Source organism: Saccostrea cucullata, unplaced genomic scaffold, assembly GCF_032062105.1.
Source record: "Saccostrea cucullata isolate Sc308-1 unplaced genomic scaffold, CSIRO_AGI_Scuc_v1 ctg6213, whole genome shotgun sequence".
Classification (NCBI taxonomy): domain Eukaryota; kingdom Metazoa; phylum Mollusca; class Bivalvia; order Ostreida; family Ostreidae; genus Saccostrea; species Saccostrea cuccullata.
The window spans coordinates 14593-30931 of record NW_026935226.1 but is presented as its reverse complement, the minus strand read 5'-3'; the positions used below and the strand labels follow the sequence as shown (position 1 = coordinate 30931).

General features: G+C 32.3%; 2 protein-coding genes across 2 annotated transcripts; both read right to left on the bottom strand.

Moving 5' to 3' along the window:
- Window positions 1–2680: 2680 nt before the first annotated feature.
- LOC134242268 (uncharacterized) lies at window positions 2681–4257 on the bottom strand. Its single transcript, XM_062724357.1, has 4 exons — window positions 4137–4257; window positions 3834–3898; window positions 3612–3740; window positions 2681–3387 (listed from the first exon to the last, which is right to left on the bottom strand). The coding sequence occupies exons 1-4, from the start codon at window positions 4226–4228 to the stop codon at window positions 2681–2683; spliced, it is 993 nt and encodes a 330-aa protein (XP_062580341.1). The 5' UTR covers window positions 4229–4257.
- Window positions 4258–6327: 2070 nt separating this feature from the next.
- On the bottom strand, window positions 6328–8130 carry LOC134242267 (uncharacterized). Its single transcript, XM_062724356.1, has 4 exons — window positions 8111–8130; window positions 7957–8018; window positions 7486–7623; window positions 6328–7241 (listed from the first exon to the last, which is right to left on the bottom strand). Exons 1-4 carry the CDS (start codon window positions 8128–8130, stop codon window positions 6379–6381), a joined length of 1083 nt encoding a protein of 360 aa, XP_062580340.1. The 3' UTR covers window positions 6328–6378.
- Window positions 8131–16339: the final 8209 nt, after the last annotated feature.

Genomic DNA, 16339 nt, shown 5'->3' with positions numbered 1-16339 from the left:
TAATTGTTTACCTATACAATCATTCTTCACTCTATCGTAATAGTAATTATCACAGCAGTAATCCAAACCTCCAATTCTGCTGAAAAGTTTAAAAAGTTTGCAATTTGAAATATTCTAGCAATTGAATTTAAATAAATTTCAGAGCTACTCACGTGCCGCAGAATGGAGCACTGGTCAGCAATTCGAGGCTCAGAACAATAAGTATATGAAGGCAAATATTGATTTTTAAATGAACGAAATGCATCTTCTTTAGTGAATGAATAGGGGACGATATTTGGTTTCCAAAGTTTTTTCTTGCTGAATGGAGAAAACACGGAAACATATATGTAAATATTAATTCCAGTATAAAACGTCAACATTCACAGGCAAGTGCATTCTATATAAAATCCCAATTGATTCATTTGACAAAAAAGTTAAAGGTTACTTTGTAAAGACAATAAAACAATTTAAGACACGTGCTCGAAATAAAACAAGTATGTCACAAAAGATAACTTTTTTTTAAAATCTCGATATTGTTTGTCATCCTTAACTAAATTATTCTAGAAACTTTTCTTCTAAATTATTAATTCTTTTTTTGGTTCTAAATGAATTTTTTTATGCTTTATTCCCCTCGTATATTCTCCTTTTATTAGCAAACTATGGCTCAGAATAAAACATTAAACATACATTGCATCTGTTTCATATTTGGATGTTTGACCGCATATGGACGATAAGGATCAACTAATTTATAAATATATGGCAAAGGAGTCGATTTCAGCCTTTCGAAGTCAATTTTCCCTACAAATATTGAGATATCCGCAAAAAAAAAACAAAAAAAAAAAACAGTATTTGATGCTATGTCCAATAGTTTTTATATTCTCAACTTTTCAATCAAGGCAGGCAACTCAAAGAAATGTTGATTGCGCAGGTTTTCCACATCCTCGTTAAAGGTGCTTGGACACAGATTTGAAGTTAATTTTTTTCCTCTATAATATAACGAATTATATATTTTAATAGCATTACACACAAAAATTAATTAAAAATCTTATTTCATTTAAAAGTTATTAAAATTTCAAATTTTTTGGCAGGTTTGATTGACACATCCTTGCACTTTTACAAATTTTAATTTTACTCTAAATACTTATGAAAAGTGGCAATCGTGTTGTGTATGAATAAAAAATATTAATACTATAATCCAGAAAATTCAGAGTAGACATGTTCGAAAGCAAAACAAACACACAATATATTCTCAGTCCGTGCAGTTGTGGTGAGCAGACTTTGACAATTGAACGCACTCGGTGAAATCAAAACATCAACAAAAACAGAGCTGCTGCCTTGTTTACAAAAACTGTGTACATAACACGAGTGTGATCGATTTGCACACACGACTTAGCTCGGAATGACGATACTTGTGAAGGCGTTTTGCTTTCTAACATTTCGACTCCGAATAAAATCATTTTTCTGGATTAACGTTTTAATATGTCTCATTAAAACACAACAAGATTGCCATTTTTCTGAAGGATTAAGAATAAAATTAAAATATGTGAAAGTGCAAGGATGTGTCAATCAAACCCGCCAAAAAATTTGAAGTTTTGATAACTTTTGAATGAAATAAGGTTTTTAGTTAATTTTTGTGTGAAATGCTAATAAAATATAATTCGTCATATTACTGTGTAGTATACAGAAAATATTAACTTCAAATCTGTGTCCAAGTACCATTAAAGCCATAATTTTTGCATAACTTATAAGGTCGTTATGTTAACATTGTTAGCAAATGTATCATATTCGACGTGTATACGGTATATTCCAGTGAGCTAGAGATTAAAAATATCGCTGATTCTGATACAACTGTATCATATTTGAAAATTCTACTTAGATTAAGACGTAAATAGTAACCTAACAAACAAGCTTAAAACGTGATCATTTTAACTTTTCAATCATCAGCTTCCCATACTTATGCAGCAATATACCATTTTCGCCTGTATACTACAATATACTATGCAATTGATTCTATATACAAGAGCATGCTCCGTCTGTGAACAATTTTTAAAACAAATCTAAATATTGACAAACAAGTTGCTGAAACAAAATATCAGCAGTCTCGTTTAAAGTCATCAAATTTAATTTGTTGGTTTTATGAAAGATACAATGACATTGTAAGCAAATAAAGCAATCGGTAACTGCCGTTATCATACTTAAGTCGGCGCCATTATTGTCCATGGATTTTCCCGTTATTTTACTATCATGACAAGAAACACATTGCGGATCCATGCGATCAGTCGACAGGGGATGCTTTTCCTCCAGGGCACAAACTTTTACCTCTGATATTTTAGAGGTCAGTATTTGCTCTGCTCCTTAATTGGATTGTTTATTTGGACCAATTTTTGGTTCTTTATATCCATATATTTGAATTAATGTGTCGTTCGCTGATTGACGTATTGTATAGAAATTGTAAGGTCCTTTGTTTTAGACTATACATGAATGAAAAGAGAATATTGTGTCAACCTGAATATAACAGCGGGCCCATGGGTGCGTTGGTCCATGTTTTTGTCGTGTTACAAATGTTTATATTGCATGATTTCTTTTAAACCGATTGTTCTTCAATATCTTCATTAAGTTTTTTGTCGTAAAGTGCATATGCTTAGAAAGGAAAAAGAAAAAGTTTTTTTTATATAAAGTAAACAAGAAGCAATTTCAATGTTTAATTTTTCTTAATGATACCAATAAAATCATCATATTGAGCATGCGTCTTAATAGAATTATTATAAGTAATATTTTTAATTGGATGGGCTGTTAGTGTATCAAAAACGGGTTCCAGGTAGTTGTCTTCAGAGAGTTCTAGGTAACTATTGGTTTTGCTTGGCGAAATATTATGTGGAACACTAGTAAAATTATGCCAAGAATGTGACCGATGAATTGGAAACTTTTTAGAACCCAGTGAGGCTGGATCTATTACATTAACACATACTTCCCCATTTTTTCGTTCAGTGTGGAGATTATTATATTCTTTAATCTGTTTTTCCTTCAAGAGGAGGTCATAATTTTTTCCAGGAATACTTGTTACCTCTTCACTTTTTCCTGTATGCACTACGCATTCGTCTATTTCCATGTATGTTTCCTCATCCAAGTTCAATGTCTCGTTTCCGGATAATACTTGATCTTTATCGATCATGGGAACGGAAATATTATTTGATCGCTGTTTATATTTCATACCAATTAAAAAAACTATAATTAAAATTGCTGTGATAACAACGCCCACTGATATAACTAAATAAATGTATTGAAACTGTTGTTTTGATTTATCATCAGAAGGTCTGACCGTTTTGTCAATTTGATACGATATTGTACTACTTTCCCTTGTTGAAGACAATTCTTTTCCGTCTTCTAGTCTTACTATTGTGATTGACTCTGTAGGATGAAATGAACAAAAGTAAATCAATCTAAATACATGAAATGCTATACATGAATTTGATACACATCATATATGAAGTATTAATATATTTGATATTGTTTTCATTTCTTTGTAAGTATAACGTTTTAAGCGATAAAAAGATTATACTAAATATAATGTTTAGAATTTTTGATTATTTTTTAGGTTTTGAAATACTGCATATAATAAAGTAAGTGACTACCATTGATACAGCCGAACTTGATATGACACATACTAAGTGGACAGTAGCATTCATCGTAACACAGGTGCCCGTACTTTGGGGGAACACACACTTTGGAACAGTTGATGCCGTATGATCCCAAGGGACAAGCTTATTAAAAGACATATTTATATGTGTTCTGTCGCTTCAGAGATCTGATAAGTAAGACTGAATGGAAATATTTATACAACATTCTGTACATACCTAGACACTGTCTCTTGTTACTGTTATAGAAGTAATTCTCACAGCAGGGTCCTTTTCCTTTTCCACTACAACAAACGTTTAGAAAAAATTGCAATAATGACAACCCACTCTGATATAATGACAGAAATGTATTGAAACCGGTGTTTGGTTAATCACCAGGTCTGATCGTCTTGTCAATTTGATATGATATTGTACAACTTTCACTTGTTGATGACAATCTATGGTTCACACTTTTTAAATCAGGATATACTGAATCATTTTAATTCCAAGAAATAATTGTAAAAATAATGTATACAAACTTACTTGCCACAAAATTGTGAATTTATCCTTAAAATTAATATAATGATAGGCACGAAATTACTGTAGATAAAAGATCCATAACATAGGAGAAACATTGTGGATTCGATAAATATTTCCACGATAAGAAAATCCTGAAATTGAATTAAAATAACTTCCTCGTAAAACACTAGTTTAAAATATCTGTTTGAAAAAATTCAGTACAAAAGAGAAAGAAAGACGCAGAAAATAAGGTTTAGATCTGAATCAGTAACTAATTAAATGAAATATATTTAGATATAATATTCAAACTAAAAAGACCATTAAACAACACAAATTTGGAGCAGAGCAAATTCGGATTTCCGAAAAAAAAACCGAAGGAGTTATCAGGTGCCATTGAGGAGGAAGCATCCACTGCCGACCCGTCACATCAATCATGTGACCCTTGTCGATGTTGTATGAAAATGATGTATTTATTCTTTATTGAGAGTTTCTTAAAACCCAAGTACGGTCTTAATTCACATCAACTCATGACAAACGACAGTAAAACATATGGAGATAACGAACAGTATTCAAGATCAAAAGGTAATAAAACAATACAAAATATAAGCAGAGCAAGACCCGCCGTTTGCTCTTTGTCATAATCGGGAAATACCGGGAAAGTCCGTCGTCAATTTTGTGTATAAATAATGGACTAACAATTAGTATGAAAAATGCTAATCAGCATTTGACTCAATGATAAATCATTTGCTGACAAGGTCAGTGTGTTGACTATAGAACTTTCGAAATGATGACTTTAAACGACACTGCTGACATCCTTGTTTCATTAACTTGCTTATCAATAATTTACCTCGTTTTAAAAATTGTACATATGAGCTTGATCTTGCGTATCGAATCAACTGAGATATGTAAATGGTGTATGCAGGTGATGAAGATGTATTGCTGCAGAAGATTTATTGATTGCATATTGTTTAACGTCCCTTTCCAGATTTTTGACTCATATGAAGACGTCACCGTATATCAGTGAAGGGCTTCAAATTTAGACCTATGCTCGGCGCTCAGGGCCATTGAGCAGTAAGGGTTCTTTATCGTGCCAACGCCTACCGTGAAACGGGACCTTTGTTTTATAGTCATATCTGAAAGGCCCGTGACTTTCACTTCTAGAACCGAGAGCTTAGCGAAGGAACAATCACTGCCTATGTTTACGTTTAAGGTGTGACGCGGTGCCGCGAACGAGAATCGAAGTTGGGCCTCCCTATCAGAGAGCGAACGCTCTACCTCTAGGCTACTGTGACCGGTCTTATTGCATAAATACGGGAAGCTGATGATAGAAAAGTTAACTTCATCAGGTTTATCCTAGAGTTTGGTTGTAAGATTACCATTAACGTCTTTTTTAAGTAAAATATCCAAATATGTAACAGATGTCTCAGACTCTGTGGTATCTTTTATAGGGAATAAGAATCTAGCTTAGATATAATTGTTGATTACACATTGCAATGAAATTTTGTGCAACAAAAAAGTCATTTTAGAAAGCCAATGTCAGTTTTGTCTTTATCATATCAAAACCGCGCTAAGATCTTCTTATTTTTACTGAGGATAGGATAAGTTTTCCCCTTAGACTATGAATTACTAACTGTTAAGTGACCCAATAAGGACAAAAGGGTTGAAAAGGCATAAAGATTTGCTCTAGTGTCAGAATGGAAAATGATGCGAGATCTGTTTCCACGGGGTAACTATTGTCAAAACAAGCTGTGCGTGATACCCAAGCATGTGATAGTGAGTCTCACTCTTTAAACCAGGAGAAATTCATTGTCAATTGCAGTGAAGTATATAGAGATAACGAATTGAGTTAAAGCTCAAAAGTTCAATCAAGCAGTACAAATTAGAAGCAGTGGAGCAAACACGGACCTGTAAAACATCAGAAGTGGGATCAGGTGTCATGAAGCTGTACAACTGCCGTAGTCACCTGGTTAAGATTGGGTAATGATGAAAAAAAATGTAATGAAGGGAAAATATGTATGAATTGATAATATTCATTCTTTTAAAGCATTTTAAACCTCTACAAAATATATCTTTTACTTTGGTAAACAATTTCCAAAAATCTTTAATGAGAGAGAGAGAGAGAGAGAGAGAGAGAGAGAGAGAGAGAGAGAGAGAGAGAGAGATTAAAATTCTACAATAACGCTAATTCAAACCAATAACAATTCAATGCTGTACCAGTTATTTTTAATTTATTTTATTTTGCAGTATAGACTTATTGTTTACAAATTCAATCAGGCAGAACTGTCAGATACACATTTACGCATTCGTCGTTTATTGTACTGTTCACTTCAGCGTTGTCTAAATAGTTCTCACAAGGGGAAGTATGTGGAGATGTGTAAGGACTAGAACATAATTCATCCCCAACGTCGCTCATTACACAAGCCCCCGAGTTTGGTAACATATATCCATCATTATCTGGCGAGGAATTCTTTGTTCTTAAAACCAATTTGTCATGTTGTGCAAGCGTTTTTTGTCTTGAAGATGTGTGAATAGACGTCGTCTTACAAATAGGAAGATTCGTGGACGGTGATTGTTTTCCATCGTTAATCTCGGAATATTCATTGGTGCTCTTTAGTTGGTATGTTGCGTTTTCTTTTACATTACTCTGAACTACATCAACGAGTTCCAGACTCCGATCCTGTTGGCTTTTCTTTGAAGGTCTGTTATGATCTAAAGGATCATATCCTATGTTTCCATCTGTACCCAAGTTATGAATCTCTTGGTAGGTATCACTAACTTCGACACTCACATTATGTGGTATTGTTCTCTTTCGTCGTTTCGAACACCTCTCATGTATATTTAAGCTGACATAAATGGTAAAGATGATGAGGAAAAGCGAAGAAACGCCAAAGATTCCCAATAAAATAGGATAATAAGAGTCGAAAAACGAAGGTTTTGAAGTCGTTGAAGTTAAGGATGAAGTAAATGTTGATAGTGGGAGAGAAGTAGACTTCTGAGCTTCGGTGGTGTTGAATTTGCTTGAAAGAACCTTTGACGTGTTGGGGACAGTCTTTGTTTGTTTTGGATCTGTAGACAAACTTTCTCCTTGTGTCGTTAATACTGTAGTTACCTGTGTTGATACTGTTGACTCTAAAACATAAAGGAAAACGCTTGATGACTTCCTCATGTTTTATATTTTAACCAAAATAGTAACAATTTACGAAGATGTGTTAATTGAAATAATTAAACATCTAAATAAAATATGTTCTTTTTTATTTCTTGTATCATCATTTGATATTTATCCTTAAATTTGTTTCACGTGGTACACTGATTACAATCCATATTAAATCAAGTTAAGAAATCTTTGCTAGTTTTTTGCTAATTAGTCTTGTACCTGTGGATATTGGACAACCTGTGGAAACGTCACAAAGGCTCTCATTACATCCCACACATTGATTTTGGCACCCATAGCCATAAAAGGGCTTAACACATGATTTTGAACAATTAAATCCGTAATAACCAGGTTTACATGCTGTAAAAATTAGAAAACATACTTTATTTTCAAATGAAAATTTTACAAAACGTGTACTAATAAAAGGCTTTTTTGAGTATTCAAACTCAGAAAGGTTATTAATGAGTTGAAATCAGGAGCAAAGGAAACACGGATATCTTTCACATCAGAGGTGTGATCAGGTAATATGGAGGAGTGAGCTTCAAGATAAAGAACTGTTAACAGTCTCAAAAGCAATCTACAATCATTACAGCTTCAGGTACATGTAAATAAACAAGACATAAAACAGGAACCATTGGAAATTGGATAAGGTTTTTATCAGAGGAAAAGATATGATGTTTAATTGTTACCTACCGACACAAACGCCAAATTCTTCATTCCATTCAAACTCTGCAGGGCATACATGTACCTCTTCCCTGTCAATTTTAGAAATTTGGTAATATCAAACAGTAATCAAGCTCAGATGTCTATTGAAACAACCCAGATTGAAAGCAGAGCAAACACGGACCTCATCTGAGGTGGGATCATTCCCTGTCGACTGGTGGCCCTCTTGTGCTCCTTGTCAAGACCAAGCAAACGCAAAATCCGTAGAAAATAAAGTGTGTATATAAAGGTCTTACGATTACATGTAGTAAGAAAGAATGTTAGTAAGCTTTTGAATAATTGATAAATTGTATTGCTAAAATGCCGATTTTCAACAAGACTATAGATCTTGTTATGCGCCCGGATCGAAAGATCCGAGGCGTATATTGTTTTTGTCCTGTCTGTCTGTCTGTCTGTTTGTCTGTTCGTCTGCAAACTTTAACCTTCGCTATAACTTTTGAACCCTGAATGGTTGAAACTTCATAATAAGTATGCATACTTCACTAAGTAAGCTCTTTCAAATGACACCAAGGTCAATGATCTTGTGACCTTGACTGTGACCTATATGCTAAAAATAGTTTTTTTTCTGCAAACTTTAAAATCTGCAAACCAAAAAAGATAGAGACTTCATATTTGGTATGAATACTCCACAAATTAAGCACTTTCAAATGATTCCAAGGTCAATGACCTTGTGACCTTGACTGTGTCATTTATGCTAAATATAGCTTTTTTGAACATTCATCATAACTTTTGAACCATAAAAGATAGAGACTTCATATTTGGTATGCATACTCCACAAATTAAGCACTTTCAAATGACTCCAAGGTCAACGACCTTGTGAGCTTGACTGTGTCCTACATGCTAAAAATAGCTTTTTTTTGAACAATCATCATAACTTTTGAACAAAGAAAGATAGAGACTTCTCATTTGGTATGCATACTGCACTAATTAAGATCTTTCAAATGATACCAAGATCAATGACCTTGTGACCTTGACTGTGACCTATATGCTAAAAATATGTTTTTTAACTTTGTTGCCGCCGGGCGCATAGTGTTTCACAAACACATCTTGTTTCTAGACTGTAATTGAAATTTTCCGGTGAGCACTGACTTTCACAGTTAACGGCTTACTTTTACACCAGGACAGTGTAAAGAAGCTTATACAATATAAATATATATAGCCCCCCAAAAATATAACTGCTTATTTCAATGCACAGATAGGTCGCCTTTGAAAATAAACGACAACCATCCTACCCTTAACTTCCTGCCACCACATTTCAGTAATTAACACCATACCTATGGCCACTAGAAAGGTTCTCTTAAACTTAATTATCTATTATAAATTCTGTACCCCCGTACATGATACAGGATGCAATGTCCAAGTTAACCGTCATCTGTAATGTTCAGTGCTTCTCGCAAAAGTTCAATATATTGCTTTTTTCAAAAACAAATTGTTCAAACGTAGAACATGCTTCAGTAAGAATATGAGTGATATTTATAATAATTCTATATATGAAAATGATTAAATGTAGAATACATTCATTCCAAAAGAAAAAAAAAGTTTTTCAAGAAAAATAAATTCGGCTTTTACGTTCTGAAGAAAAATCAAACATTGGTTAAAAAGCTTCGAAATAAGAAAACTATTAGAACTTACCTTTTCATTCTCTCTGGCATTTCGAAGATAGCTTAAAAAACTGAAATATGAATTCTAAAACTGAAATATGGACAAACAATTTCTTTTATCATATCAAGAGAGGTAGAAACAGCAAACAATTTCACTGTAAACGCAACCCAAATCCTTTCAAAAAGAAACTGATATATATTTTAAAAGAAAACAAAAACACTTTGGGAAATAATGCGAGAGGAAAACAGACTTACTCTAGCTGATGTTAGCTTTCGATAGGAAACGGAAACAAAGTGTTAACTCTGAATGTAAAGCTGTCGATCCATTGTACAAGGAAATTAAGTTGAAAACATGAACTGTAATGCAAATGCTTATAGGAGAAATAGTTTATAGTTACAATATGTATTCCTTGTACCTTCGTACCTTTTGGGCATATCAGAGTGTAATACAAACACCTCAACAAGAGGTTGACTGTGAATGCTGCTTAAGTAGCTAGAAAGAAATGGCCACGTAATGTACAACAATGTTATACATATTTTGGGACAATGATGTCATAAATATTTTGGGAAAATCTCAAGTTTCCGTTTTGTTTGTGCTCGAGAGTCGCGAAGTAAGGAGCTGTGGGACGTGGAGACCAGTACGTCCTTCGGTTGAGACCTTATAAACCGAGGTGCCACGTTGCAGTTGGTGCCTGCACAAAAAGAACACTCACTGCTCAATAATCTCAGTGCCAAGTATAGGACAAAATTCACAACTCTCCACCGGCAAGTGGTGGCATCTCCACTTGAGTCGTGACATGACTGAAAAATTCTCGAGAGAGACATTAAAAACATACAATTAATTAATTTCTTTTTTTCTAAGTTTCACCCCACCAGAGGTTGTATCTTGGCCTTCATTAATCTTCTACAAGAGTGGGGGAGTAACTAAACAAATTTATATCAACATTTTCTAAAATCATTCGCACCAAAATTGACCTTTCCGGTGGGTGTGACGTGTCGACAGCGAATGCTTTCCCCTCCATGGCACCTGATCCAACCTCTGATGTTTCCAAGGTCCGCGTTTGCTTTGTTTACATTGTATTTATATCGTTAAATGGGGTTTTGAGATTGAATATTGTTCATTATCTCCATATTTTTCTTGTTAAGTTCAAAAATATCTCTCGAGAAATAAAATAACAGCCCTTTCACAAACTAGACGAGTTTTTCATTAAATCTAGAAAAATTGAACTCGAAATATGTCTTGAGTGACTGATCATCAACAAAATATTTTCTTCGTATTCATCAATGAAATGTTTTCCCATTTATATGACAACTTAAATATATACATCTGATAACTCATTATAATAAAGTTTGAATCACACCCTGTCTTTTTAGATGTTTTATCGACTAATGACATCATGGCAAACTTAGAAGCAAGACTTAGACAAACTGGATGACCTTTGGACTTTTGCGAGAATCAAAGACTTTTACGGCTGACGGTTTACTTGACATTTAAAACTGTATCAACTATACTATGTCCTAAACATGCCAATTTGGAAGGTTTTATGAACATCTGTTTTATATCTTTACATATTTTATTAAACGTAAACGCTATTTGTGACTAAAAAGCAAAACTTAATAATAAACGTGATGTCTTCATCTTATCAATTAACCTTATTTTTATCTGTAAAAATATAAATTATCACATGCAAATGAACTCTCAATCCCAGAGTTATTTTGATACGCATGAACATGCTTTTCTAGAACGAGGCAAGTTATTGATAAAAGTATTTGATTTTTTATAATTTCAACAACGATGAAAAATTGATTTATGAATAAAAGTGACATCACAGTGTGAAAGGATATAAAAGTGATTTTCTGTCACAGTGGCAGAATATCAGAAGTGCACCAAATACTCATATTCAGAATCCTACATAGATCAATGGAATACATATAATATACGATAGAAATGTTAAAAGAGAGATAATTACGTCGATAGATGCTTTTGAAATTGAGAATTAAAATATTATTTTAAAATAGTATGACTTATTGCTGGAAGAAAGGTGATTCAAAAGAAGTAAGTATTTTGTGATGAAAATGACAATAAAGTATAATATTCATAAATAAAACTTGTATATTAGGAAATAGAAAAAAAATGCACTGTTCAATATGCAAAACCCTAAGATTTATTAGACTTTCCGTGAAATATAGTATTATCTGTAATGTTTGAACGCAAACCTAAACTTGGTTATTGTTTCTTATCTTACTGTTATCAATAAACATATAAATTTTCAAAATAGCGAATTCATGCACATGACTGCAAAACGAAATAAATTTGATGCCCATTGGACTCAATTCTCACATGATTATTTTTATTTCTCATTCAATGATCACCTTGATCACTTTGAAGTAGGCCAGAAGTAGGTAACACTTGTTTTTACAGGTTTTGTTAGAATTCATTTTTTAAAATCAAATCCATGCAAATTAGAAGTTGACATATATACAGTTCAAGGATACAAAATTGTAAATTCCGTTTTGTCGTTAATGCTTCCGGAAGCCGGTTGGTACCAGATAGAAAAATATAACTGTGTCGAGGACCGCCAAAAATTATCTGGTCTTATAATTTTCTGTCTGCCGCCAGAAGGTAACTAATGGTAACTTATGGCCACCAACTACACGTACATTTGGTTAGTTATGTTTGGCAGCTAAATACCGTATAAGTAGAATTTTTATTGAGGATTTAATTTTGGCATCATTAGCGAGGGTGCTGACATCGATAAAATTGAATATCGCTAAAAATTAATTGCGTATATTTTGGAATAGTTTCTTTAGTTAGCATTTTAAAATCGCTAAAATTACTTCTCGCTAAAAATAAAATACCAGATTTTAAGTAGAAATCGCATCTCGCTAAAATTTCCACTTATACGGGGCGGTAAGTATATGGCGGCCGCCAGATTAAATATTTTTCTTCCTGTCACTACCGGCTTCCGTATAAACTTACACTTATTACGCAATCAAATTCATCTATTACCCTTACTGTATACCTTAATACCGATAAATTAGAATGAACAATTACATCAAAAATTTTCAAAGATTTCCTATTTCATAGTAAAAAATTGTTCTTATCAACTTGAATATAAAATAATAGTGGCAATTAATTTACAAAGGTCTTTTAAGTTGGTACTAAGCGGTGATTGTAATTGACATTTGTCACCGGCGTTCCTCAGAGGTTAAACTGTCTGCTCTAGAATCGCGAAATAAAGAGTTGATTTTTACGTCGTGGGTTTGAATCCCACTGTGGCACGTAGATATCGGTCCTTCGGATGAGACCGTATAAACTTAGGTGCTGGCACGAAAAAATCCCTCACTGCTGGCCTACAGTGCCGAGTATAGGTCAAAATTTGCTGCTCTCCTTCAGCAAGTGGTGGTGTCTCCATATGAGGGAAATATTCTCGAAAGGTACGTTAAACAACACATCCACACCCACACTCTCACACACCCTCTTCCTCCTTCTCTCTCTCTTTCAATCAATCACACACACACAAACAATTTACATTTAAATAATAGATTATGACATACATTAATATGAATTTCATCCAGGTTTTTAACTTTCATGGGAAATAATTGATCTTACAATATTTTATCAAAATTTAGTTTATCAAACTGAAGTGGAAATCTTTTTTAAAAAATGACGAACAGCTACATGTACTTAATATTAGAATTCATTTATTCTTCCTAATTTCATTTTGAATTCATTTATTCAGCACGTTTTACTAAAATGTAAATGAAATTATTATCAACTGCTATGTGCTTACTGTGTCTACATAAAAAACAAGAATGCTTAAATGATTCCAATTTTTAAAAATAAATTTATCAATTGGATTAAGTATTTGTCTGGGATTGGTTTTTATTTGCCATCCCATACACAGACAACACTTATTAGAGAACCTATTCAAACACTTGAATTTAATTAACATACTTGAAACTTAATACTTATTTTTGCATTATTTTTAGTATTTTCAGGAAATATCTCATTAAGGATTTGACATCAGACAGGGAAAATACATATGGTCTGTATCATTCCTCTGAGGTTGTTTATTACAGAAAAACTCTATTTAATATAAAAGAGGTCAACCCATGGACAGAGTGCCGATTGTACAGAAATCATTATTTGTATGTTAAATGCATTACTTGATACAAATTAAATGGATTGATTTTCGTATTCCTTTCACATTTTGAGGATGCTAGCATTTGAACATTTAATGCATAATATGGTTATTTCAACTTTTCAATTGTTAACATCATTAAATATATAATAAGTAATGCATTTATATAATCTGTATAATTACGCTCTCTCTCTCTCTCTCTCTCTCTCTCTCTCTCTCGGCTAATTTGAAAGGCAAGATCAGCCTGTATTGTAAATCAAGGTTAAAAAAGAATAAAATTACATTTGATTTGTAAAAAGTAATATACGTATTTAACATATAAATAATGAATATTTTACATTACGGAATATTTCTTTATGAAATGTTTTAAAGTGAATATAGTTTTTCTGTAATAAACAACTTCAGAGGAATGATACAATTCAAATGTATTACTTTTCGTACGCAGTTCACATTTTGACAATGATAACATTTGAACATTAAATCTATAATATCATGGCTATAGATATACCTTTCTATACATTTTATCACAATTTTAAGTAAATAAAGCATGTGTAGAGCGCCGTATGAAATACATTTATTACTCTAAGACAATTAACAATAAATTTGTAAAGATGTAAATGCATTATATGCTAATCCAAAATTTAAAAAGAATAAAAATTACATAAAGATGCATAAAAAGAAAAAAAAGATACATAAAAAAGCTGCCGGCTGTTGGCATGGATACTTACCCCTCCATAGCACCTGATCCCACCTCTGACATTTCGGACATCCTTGTTTGCTCTGCTTCTATTTGCATTGTTTATTGGAATTTTGAACTTTAGTACAGTTCAATATCTCCATATATTTCATTCGTATATACAGCCTGTTTTTTCAAATTAGCAAATCAGAGAGAGAGAGAGAGAGAGAGAGAGAGAGAGAGAGAGAGAGAGAGAGCGTAATTATACAGATTATAGGAATGCATTACTTATTATATATTTAAGGATTTTAACAATAAAAAAAAGTTGAAATTATCATTTTTATCATGAAGTTTTATTGTTATGCTACCTTTTACGTTTTTGCTTAAGTAAAATACAAAAATATATTACGGATGTGTCAGACTCCACATATTAGATCTTCTATTTTGAGTTTACCAATTTAGATCGAGTTGACTTGAAACACATGGAAATAACGAACAGAATTCAAGATAAAATTTCTTTGACACTGATTATACTGTAAAATTACAAATTTTCGTGAGTAAAATTTCGTAGTTTGAGGTTAAAATGTAGGTAAATGGTAATTAATTTCGTAGATGGAGGATTGTTGAGTAGTAATATATGTGAAAAATAACATTTTATGGTGGACATAAATTCGTAAGTCTTTTCAAACCTCGAAAACTGCGAAAATTAACCCCACGAAAATTAGTTATTTCACAGTAAATCGATTGACTAGGATAGATCGACTCGAGAGAAGCGCAATAATTGTTGAATGATAATGCGTCATTGATATATTTAAATGTCGAGTTAAATGTCACACTAAATCTTTCTTTCTTCTTCTCATATGTTAGTTTTAAACTAAAATAAGGTTCTGTGACAGATTAATGTTTTTATGCATTATGCACATGTGCATAGCAATGCATATTGCATGTGCATCTATTCATCAATTTAATTATGCATATGTTTTTTATTTAAATTTTCAGCACACTTCTACAGCTGAATTATATAATTATTCATTTAACTGTAGTTAAGTGTATTGATTTTTAAATTATTCTTTTCCAGAGAGGTCCAGAATTAGTTTCAGTAAATATTCTGGCCATGGTATATTGTATCTTTTAGTTTCATTGGTTTTGTACTTTTTCTTGTGCTTTTCTATTGGTTTGAAAGTGTTTCCCAGCCAAGTTTTCTTTGTGTTTTTGGTTAATTCTGATATAGCAGTGGAAAGCTATGGTCATGTTTTGGTGATTGAGTTTATAAGTTTTATACATAAGACCTTTGGCATAGAGACCTACATTTCCTCTTGCATGGTAAGTAATTCTTTCATACTAATAAGTAATAAGATTCTAATTTTATTAAATGTGAAATCTGTAATTTTTGCACTAAATTCCAATTATTTTCTTTTAAATGTTTTATTAATTAAATATAACATGTGTTAATAGTAAATACATTGCTGTCTTACTTTTTTTGCTTTAAAGTAAACTTTATTTAATGATTAGTGTGCATAAATACAAAGTTAGTTATAAAAGTAACATGTATAGCTGTCTTGTGTAAAGTTAACATTTTCACCTTAGGTATGATGGTATGCAAAAATTGTTTTTATGCGTCAATAATTCATTATGTACATATTCATTGGAGAGATAATTAATACGTAAAGATTTTATTGTTAATATTGTTGATTAAAAATCTTTTATTGTGTAATTTTCATATAATTGCAGAATCTTCCTTAGCTCTCCGAAAAAAATATATATTATAATTATTGTACATGTATATTGAAAAAAGCTGTATATTTTTATGCGCAAAAAAATGATTTGTTATTTCATTTATTTTGATGTTTTTAAAACTGTCATTTCAAAATATCACTAACCGTGTGTTCATAACATATTCTTGTTGTTTCCACAACAAAACATTGCTTATA

Excerpts from the sequence above, each read along its gene's own strand:
- LOC134242268 (XM_062724357.1), bottom strand. The coding sequence starts at position 4,228 with ATGTTTCTCCTATGTTATGGATCTTTTATCTACAGTAATTTCGTGCCT. Across the intron at positions 3,899-4,136 it reads AATTCACAATTTTGTGGCAA|TGGAAAAGGAAAAGGACCCT; the intron begins GTAAGTTTGTAT and ends CGTTTGTTGTAG. Across the intron at positions 3,388-3,611 it reads CAAGTTCGGCTGTATCAATG|AGTCAATCACAATAGTAAGA; the intron begins GTAGTCACTTAC and ends TTCATCCTACAG.
- LOC134242267 (XM_062724356.1), bottom strand. The coding sequence starts at position 8,130 with ATGATCCCACCTCAGATGAG. Across the intron at positions 8,019-8,110 it reads ATGATCCCACCTCAGATGAG|GGAAGAGGTACATGTATGCC; the intron begins GTCCGTGTTTGC and ends TAAAATTGACAG. Across the intron at positions 7,242-7,485 it reads AGGTTGTCCAATATCCACAG|AGTCAACAGTATCAACACAG; the intron begins GTACAAGACTAA and ends TTTATGTTTTAG.